The 9,386-nt window shown below is 43.8% G+C and overlaps 1 protein-coding gene across 1 annotated transcript in view; it reads left to right on the top strand.

Moving 5' to 3' along the window:
- Nucleotides 1–5,506: 5,506 nt before the first annotated feature.
- The window catches only part of LOC311140105 (proline-rich transmembrane protein 4-like), a gene marked incomplete at both ends in the record, with an annotated part of 10,958 nt that continues 7,078 nt past the window's right edge, over nucleotides 5,507–9,386 (top strand). Inside the window, one exon of the mRNA XM_084175042.1 lies at nucleotides 5,507–6,722. Coding sequence (XP_084031168.1) covers nucleotides 5,507–6,722 — 1,216 coding nt within the window. The remainder of the gene's footprint in view (nucleotides 6,723–9,386) is intronic.

The raw sequence follows: 9,386 nt of genomic DNA, 5'->3' as shown, positions 1-9,386 counted from the left end.
TAGATGAAATAGGGGGGTATTGGCTCCTCTAGTTGTGATGAGTATGACTCCTTTGGACACGGTCAGTCCTGATTCAGACGTAACCTGTTGGATCCTAGCTTGTTGATTGGCTGCTGTTCTGACCAGAAGGTAAACCAGGACACAGGAGTGGTCACGGTCAATAAACACTGGGGACTATTGACCGTGACTGCCCAGCAATGACAAATCCATTCTCTGACATACTGTATCTGCCCTGCGTCGAGGTTGGGATTTACATGACCCACGGTTGGGTTGCGGTCAACTCCATCTCAACTCAATTCAACTGACCCTGTATGAATAGAAGAATTTCCCATTCTTTTCAATTAAGATTTTATCCGACTCATGGATTGGATTTGAAGTTGGAATGAAATGACCTCAATTCGGACTATGATGCATTCAAGCTTCAATTATATATAACACCAGGTATTTTCCTATAAGGATTGCCAAACATTGGCTAGCTTGGTTTCAGAAAGACAAGCAGGGATGTGGAAAATTAGATGGTTGTAGTTCCTCACTCTAAGTCAACAACATCTGGGCTGCCAGACTTTAGTGTGGATCCCCTTGTTTTACGTCTAAATCATTATCTGAGTAACATTGTAAAAACATCAAGATCCTCAAGAAGCAATTTCATACTTGGATACACTGATCGATTAAACTGATCAGGGCAAACATTGTGAACATTTTTGTTTTTAAATAGTCTAGCTTTTAGAATAATATATTTGATCATTACTACCTTATGAAATACTTATACAATAAATCAAGTGTACCAGTATGCAAATATTAGACATACTGTACTGTGAAATACTGAGGAAAAATCTTAATATTCAGTCAACCGTAGGATTAAATTCTTCCTCATTTGGATAATAATGTCTCGTCATTTCTCAACAATCGCCAGGATGGGAAGGAAACCAAGAGTATTATGCATAGGGACGGTTTCCCAGACACAGATCAAGCCTAGTTCTGGACCAAAAATAACTTGCAATGGAGATTCTCCAGGGAAAGTGCTTTCTAGTCCAGGACTAGGCTTGATCTGTGTCTGGGAAACTGGCCCATAAAGTATACTTTGAGATAATAATGTTTTCATCTTGAAATGAAGTGTCGGCCATCCACATGATTGAATAAATCCTTTCTAGCGCAAGGTGAAGTGGCCAATTTGATTGAGTCTGTTTTATTGACATTCCTGGCCAGACCCAAGGCCAGTGAAGTGAGCTAGATAGGATGAAGCCATAGAGACTGGGGTATCAGGGTTTCGTAAATATAGCCCTCCTCACGCTCCAACTCGCACTCATCCCCACACACATGCAGGAAGGCACACGCACACGGGGTGGCAGGTAGCCTAGTGGTTAGAGTGTTGGACCAGTAACTGAAAGGTTGCTAGTTCGAATTCCCGAGCGGACAACGTGACAAATCTGTCACTATGCCCTTGAGCAAAGCACTTAACTAATTGCTGCAGGGTCGCCGTTGATAATAGCAGACTGTGGCCATGACCCCACTCTCTGAGGGTGTCTCAGGGAGTTGGGATATGCAAAAACAAATTTCCATGAAATAGGACAAATATAAGCACCCACCAAATATTATTATTATATTACAGTTAATCACAGGCAGATTCACACTCTCACATTCACACACACACATACAGTGCCTTCAGAAAGTATTCATACTCCTTTCCTTATTCCACATGTTGTTGTGTTTCAGCCTGAATTCAACATAGGTTAAATATATTATTATTTTCTCCAATCTACACACAATACCCCATAATGACAAAGTGAAAACATGTTTTTAGACATTTTAGCAAATGTATTGAAAAATATTTTTACTCCTGAACTTTAGGCTTGCCATAACAAAGGCGTTGAATAATTATTGACTAAAGACATTTCAGCTTTAAATGTTTTATTAATTGCAAAAAATTTATACAAACGAAATTCACTTTGACTTTATGGTGACTGTGTGTAGATCAGTGACACAAGATCTCAGTGTATTCCATTTTAAAATCAGGCTGTAACACAACAAAATGTGGAAAAAGTAAAGGGGTGTGAATTCTTTCTGAAGACACTGTACAAACACACACACTTCAGAAAATCTGAGACTTGCGGGAACGTAAATCAATCCATTACCAAGGAGCGTGAAACATCGATCCCAGTGCCTTCATGTGGCTGTTAAATATAAGTGGTGTCGCCCAGAGTCAAGCCATCTCCATTTGGGAATCAAATCCAGCAGAAAACCATTTAAACACACTTCAGACTTCTTTTCTCTGTCTCTCTCTGTCTCTCTCTGTCTCTCTCTGTCTCTCTCTGTCTCTCTCTGTCTCTCTCTGCTCTCTCTCTCTCTCTCTCTCTCTCTCTCTCTCTCTCTCTCTCTCTCTCTCTCTCTCTCTCTCTCTCTCTCTCTCTCTCTCTCTCTCTCTCTCTCTCTCTCTCTCTCTCTCTCTCTCTCTCTCTCTCTCTCTCTCTCTCTCTCTCTCTCTCTCTCTCTCTCTCTATTACTTCATTAGTGTAACATGCAAAAAGGCTGTTGAAGGCCCGGTCTCCAATCAGATATCCATCTCTATCCTCTCAGTACCACAGCGGTCGCACAGCAGACCACTGAAGCCGTTGTCCTGGAGATTCATGTAAATGTAAATGATAGATAGGGTGATGGCAGAATAATGATGATAATCCTTATGGAGAAAGTGTTTAAGGATTGGATGTGATTGGCATGGTGATGGGTGGTGGTTAAGAGAGTGGATGAGGGTACACGCACACATATGGAAGTGCACGCCGCACACTCACACATACAAGCACGCACATACACACTCATGCACACACACTAAACGAGAGATTTAGCAATAGACTGAGTGAAGCATTTGAGATTAGAAAGGAGTTAGTGGACTCTCATGAAGTCAGAATGCAACATGTCAATGTCTGTCCGTCTCTCTCTATATCTCCTCTCCTCCCACTATCTATATTTCTTTCACCCTCTTTCTCTCCCTCCATCTATATCCCCCTGTCCCGCTCCCCTTCCAACCCTCCACACCCTCTTGCTCTCTTTCTCTCTTTCTCTCTCTCTCTCTGCTCCATTGAGCACAGTGCAGTGGGCCAGGACCTGTCTTTGTCAGGGGCAGTGGAACAAAACGCCAGTGAAGAAAGCGAAGGCTTGTAAATTTCCCCACAGACACGTTTATCTTATTTTATTACTCTCTCTCATTCTCTCTTTCCACTTGTTCTGCTGCATGTCAGGAAAGACAAAGGCCTCCCTAACAGACGTACATATTTCATTGCTACAACGGACGACAAGTGCGCTAAAACTGAGGACTAAACAGAGGCAAACAAATTCAAATCTAGATTTCCTGTGTTTTAAGTGGTGTGCAGTTGACATTTTCACATGGCAGGATGATAGACATGTACATAAAATCATATTAAAATCTAAGATTACGTGTGAGAATATCTGACCCTGAGAACTCCAACCCCCTGTTATCTGAAAATGGGCTGTCTAGCTTCCTACTGTATATAAGCTTTAGCATGTAGGTGAGGGTGGGGGGGGGGGGGGTATATTTAACTGCTCTCTATGAAAGGCACAGACAGTAATTAGTCATTTAATCCTCTGACTGACACAGGACGCTGGCATGCACGTGTAATTGATAGTGAGGAAAGTGAAATTGGAGAATGTTAGCCAAACTAAATTATATATAATCCCCCTTGTGTAAATAATTGATCGATATGCGTCAAATTTTACAAAAACACAATCAGGGCAGAGGCATAGTTTTTTCTCAAGCTTAATAGCTAATTGAAATGGTTTAGCGTGAAACTAAAAACGCAATGTGTTTCTTCTAAAGAACAGAATGTCACAACAAATATCTCAATTTTCTACAAAGACGGCATTAAGTACCGTTTATTTGCCTTTCTGTAACACACCAAGAATGAACAAACTCTGACAAAAAGGTTTTTACATCTTGGGGGCTTTGGTGTGTGTATGTGTGCTGCACACACTCATGACTATGTGTGTGGGTGGACGTGGGTGGGTGTCTAAATACAACTATTCCTCAATGGAGTCCTAATACAAGGCAATAATGTGTGGGCAGTTGTATGTTTCTGAGTATGCCCCTCAGCACCAGTACACATGTCTCAGTATCCAGCCAACTACCCCCAGGCAGGCTCAGAGAGGTAGTGAGGCCCACTTAGGTCAACACTACATGGGGCACAGACAGAGGGTCAAGTCCCTGAATGTCCTGCGGGGAGATCAGGCCTAGGATAGTGATATTAAAAGGTAATTGATCTGTGTGTGTTATGAGCTACACTTGAACAGAGAGAGAGGGCATGATATAGCATAGGACAGAGTGACAGAGTGTGAGAGAGAGAGAGAGAGAGAGAGAGAGAGAGAGAGAGAGAGAGAGAGAGAGAGAGAGAGAGAGAGAGATGGGGAAACAGATGGAGAGGTGTAAAGGAATGAAGGAGATAGAGGGGGAGGTACTGAAAAAGTGTGAGAGATGAAAAAGAAAGAGGAAGATATTTGCACAGAAAGCGAAAGAAGGAAAGAGCTAAATGAAGAGAAGGAGAGAGGAAAAGTGAGGGCTTGACTGGTTGATTGTCTTCAATACTGATGTTATTTTCTCATTACAGGAAAACACACTCTCACATAAACAGAGGGTTTCTCACTGTTTTAAAGAAAAAAATCTAACTGGGAATGAAAGAAAGCAGGGGAGAGTTGGAGGGAGGTGGGGTTCAAACACAACTAAAGCAACAGGTTGTTCTCAATGGAAAATTCCATCGGTGCTCCAATCTCTTCACTGAGGCAACTGGGCAGAGACTTTGAACCACCCGTTCCTCCCCTCCAAGAAAAGAGTTCCCCCTCCATTTCTATACAGAGGACGGAGGCTCTCCCACCACACACACACACAGAGTCACCCAACATTACGTAAAAGTTAGCGCTAACTAAAGTGCTGAGAAAATACATTACAACTGGTCAGTTAGTCTCTTTCGTGTTTGGTCAGCAGTATATTTCATGTTTGGTTGTCCCAAGACTCTTACCCAGTATACATATGAATAACACATAACTTCCTAACACAAATACTGACCGCAGAATCTGAAACCACTAAGTGTATGTGTCCAATAATACCGTCGTTCTTGTGGCAATTTTTCCAGCCTGCTAACTTCAGCAGTCCATTTTAATGGCTGCCATGCTTTATTATGGGTGGCACAGTTTCATCAACATGTGATATAATATATTCTCTGGAAAAACAGACAAAAATCAGGTCAAGCACTAAAAGAAACAGAGCAGAAAACTCCCCAAAACAAGCCAGCAGAGACATTTCGGGTCAACGACACATATCCTTGTATCAAGTCAAACTAACTGTACTGTTACAAAGTGAAAGTATGTCACTCAATGTCCTGTGTGCGTCTGTCTTTTAGGTCACTTCACAGGAGAGCGAGCCAACGTGCCCTAAGGGGCTCGGAGAATGGAGGACAGTATGTGACCGGTGCCTAACTAACCGCTCCGCTTCACTGTCGGCAACATGCTTCGTCTTCGCCGGATGATGGCTTTGTGTTTAAGGTGCTCTCTCCTCGCCATTCTTCTCCACATGACGGTGTTTGCGGACGAAGAGGTGGATATTACGAAGCCGACAGGACTGCCTGCCAGTAAGGGAGGGTCCTATTGGTCCTTGCCAAAGCAGCTCAGCTTGTCCATGTTCCCATCACTCCCGGCTGCGCCGTCGTTTCCGTTTTCTTCGCTCAACCTGTGGGGAGGGAAGTCACAGACTAAGAATGTAGGGCCCCAAAGGACCACACCAACAGAGGGACCAACAAAGGGACCGTCAAAGGGACTGATAAAGCCCAAGAGAAGGATGGACAACCCAACAGAGAGACCAACAGAGAGACCTACAGAGAGACCAACAGAGAGACCAACAGAGAGACCAACAGAGAGACCAACAGAGGGACGAATGAAGCCTGAGAATTCATCGGGACGTTCAGGGTCTGGGGAGGAGAGTATTTCTAAAACCCCTCAATCCTCCACCATCACCTCTTGGACTGAAAATCACCCCAGCTCCACTGAGATAAGAATGGTAACAAACCCACAGACAGTCACTCCTAACAAGAGCACACAAATAAACACCAAAGATATCTTAGATTCTATAACCGCTGTCTTAGATTCCATATCCTCTGTTTCTATGTCACAGGGGGTTTATATATCCTCAGATAGTCTCACCAGCACAAACACACTGCCACAGACAATAACACACACACACCTGTCACCAGAAACGGCCCAAACGTTTAGTGTCACCACTAAACCTTTCCCCAAGGAAACAAAGAGCCAAGATGAACTAGTTTCCAAGAGTGACCCTCTCACAGCCTCTGTCCCACTCCTGACGTCCCCAGAAACCACAGTCCCCACAACCCTGGTCACAACTCCACCAAGGATCACCGTCAATCCAACACAGGTGAAGACCACACTGACCAGACAACCCTTTGACTCTGGCACCCCACCCACGTCCCCACAAACCAGGGTCACCACAAGATGGCTGGCCTCGATCATAAGCACCGACATTGGAGCTAAAGAGGCCACGGTCACCGAAACTCTGAGTTCACCAGACCTGGGTTTTTCCGAGGCCAAAGCCGGGCCTGTGGAGGAACGACCGGGAGCGAACACCACCACGAGAATAGAGGATGGAGCAGAGGATAGAACACCAAGCACAACTCAAAGCCTAAGGGTTAACTCACCAACACCAGGAGGTAAGTCTCCAACACATCAATAGACATATTGATTTAGTATTAGTGATGGGCAGGCTAAATGACACTCAATGGATGTGATCAATCATTCAAGCCAAATGGGGGTCTTCGGTCTTTTCAAGAAAAAGGCTGCAGGCAGTGAATGATGGATGGCATCTCTGAAATGGTAGTCATGGGTTTGAAGTCGACACAAACTCATCTTTAGCTAATATAGCCAAAGACCTAGTTGAAATACTTGCATCTTTATTCTTCTCCTAATCACTTGGTGAAAGCAAAGTAGTGGAAACCACACTGTCCCCTACCCTATCATGTCCCTATCATACATGACCACTCCAAGGAAGGAAGGAAAGACGCAATTCCACCGCATTAGAACAGACCCTAAAAATGATGCAGTGGTTGTTTTATTTTTATAAACAGACAATATTGGAACACTCCACTGTGCCTGAAGGGGAGGGGGAGGAGAGAGAGGCACTGTAGTGTAAGGGAGGTGGTTAGTATCACTTTCACATGACATTGAGGGAGTACCCGTAGTCCGGCGCCATCCCCCACCACCACTGTAGCGACGCAGGCTCTGTCTGGAGTCTGTATTCATAATGAACCTCAGGAAGCCCCTCCCCCCTGTACAGGCGCATCAATCATAGGAGGGTCAAAGGTGAGGTGATACAATGATGAGACGATTATGGCCAACCAGAAGGCAGTGTCACGGGAGAATGGTACAGGGGCCTACTGTATGCTATTGCAAATATCTATGCACTGGAATTTATGCAATTATCACTATTATTACACATTTCTGTCACTTTCAGCACACCATTACTAACAGCAAACAATGTATGATAATAATAGAGAGCATCAGCATATTGTTGGTGGATAACCCCCGTAACCCCTTTTATCTTACCACTTTACATGCCATCAATCAGTCCCTACTGGATTCCGCGATTGCAAATGTTTTTGAAAAATCAACAATTCCCTGCATATAATGCAAAAGCTTGCAAATTTGACCAATCACTGCACTATTTTCCACATAAAACATTTGAATCGTCGCAATATTATTGCATAAAACTGACCCATCACCGCAGTACAAAAAGAGGGTTCGCAATTTCAACCAATCACCGCACATTTAATGCATAATATGGTTCAATCAAGCCACACGTCAACAAACATTTTCCCTCGTCAGCGTTGTTTCGCGATAAATTAGACAAAATCATTGCATATTGCATTGGAAAATGTCAGAATTGCTTAAGCTAAATCAAATATCTTAGCCCGCAAATATCACAAAAAATCCCAGTGAAAACCTGGAGGGACTGATTATCTTTGATGAACGTACAGGTGATTGATAGTGAGAATAATAATAGTTTATTTTGTTATGTTTAGTGCAACACAGCACACTGTGTTGTGTCTGGGCATTAGCACAAATTTGGAGGATAATCCCCATGGCAGCTTTCGTTTCGTTTGTTACGGTTTGTCTAGGGATAGCTGTGGTAGTATTCGGTGTCTTAGTATATTTTTGGTAATGTGTAATATTTGGATCTGTAAGTATTTGTGTGTGTTCTTATTTTGAATCAGTATACTGATGCATTGTTTTGCTATATCTAGGTGTCCTCTATCTGAAATACAGCAGTGTGTTGTGTCTAGGGATGCTGTTCAGTTAGTATTATGACTGGGTTGTGTCTAGGGATGCTGTTCAGTTAGTATTATGACTTGTGCTCTGGAGCTGTTTGTGTACAGTGTGACAGTGTGCAGTCAACCGGTTGGATGGAGAGTACACTCTTAGAAAAAAGGGTTCCAAAAGGGTTCTTCGGCAGTCCCCATATGAGAACCATTTTTGGTTCCAGGTAGAACCATATTTGGTTTCAGGTAGAACCCTTTTGGGTTCCATGTAGAACCCTCTGGAAAGGGTTCATAAATGGAACCCAAAAGGGTTCTACCTGGATCCAAAAAGGGTTCGTCAAAGGGTTCTCCTATGGGAACAGCCGAAGAAGGTTCAAAATAGCACCTTTTTATTCTAAGAGTGTAGGGATGGAGGGAGGGAGGGAGGGAATACTCTGTGGCCTGTATCAGTATTCCAACAGCAAACTCAGCGAAACCACCCCCAATCCTATGGGACCATACGCTCCTTTCTCCTCGACATTCCCTGTTCATGGATGCTGAACATGCTCCTCGTCATTTAGTCTCCTCCTCTCCCTGTCGACCCTCCCTCCCTCCATCCATCCACCTCTCCTTCCCTCCTCCTGCAATATCTTTGCTGCAAACGCCATGTCATTGGGTTGTTGTGGAGGGCTAAAATGTATCTGTAGGGATGAAGCTGGTGATGATCAAATCAGGGAGGAAAACTGAGAGGGAGAGAACTCTGCTATTTCGTCCTCCATCCCATCTGTTCCAGTGCAGATACATTCTATACATTTGTCTTGTGCAGAATCCTGCAGCGACAAAACAACCGGACCTCCTACGTCGCCAAACACCCCCAGCGGAGATTGAAATGTGAAAAGAGCGCAGGACACCCGGTACTATAATACGTTATCCCCTATCCCTCGGTTATGGAGGAGAATGTCCACCCATCAAAGCCTTCTGTTTCAGAGAGGTTTAAGTAAGGAAAGGCTTTTCACTGTTGGAGACGTGCAAATCACAACCAAATGACTGGGATGAGCTTCCATTGATTCAGAATGCTTG

Source organism: Coregonus lavaretus (genome assembly GCF_964263955.1).
Source record: "Coregonus lavaretus genome assembly, chromosome: 13".
Lineage (NCBI taxonomy): Eukaryota > Metazoa > Chordata > Actinopteri > Salmoniformes > Salmonidae > Coregonus > Coregonus lavaretus.
Note: the sequence above shows the minus strand (reverse complement) of the source record. Positions and strands in the feature narration are given on the sequence as shown.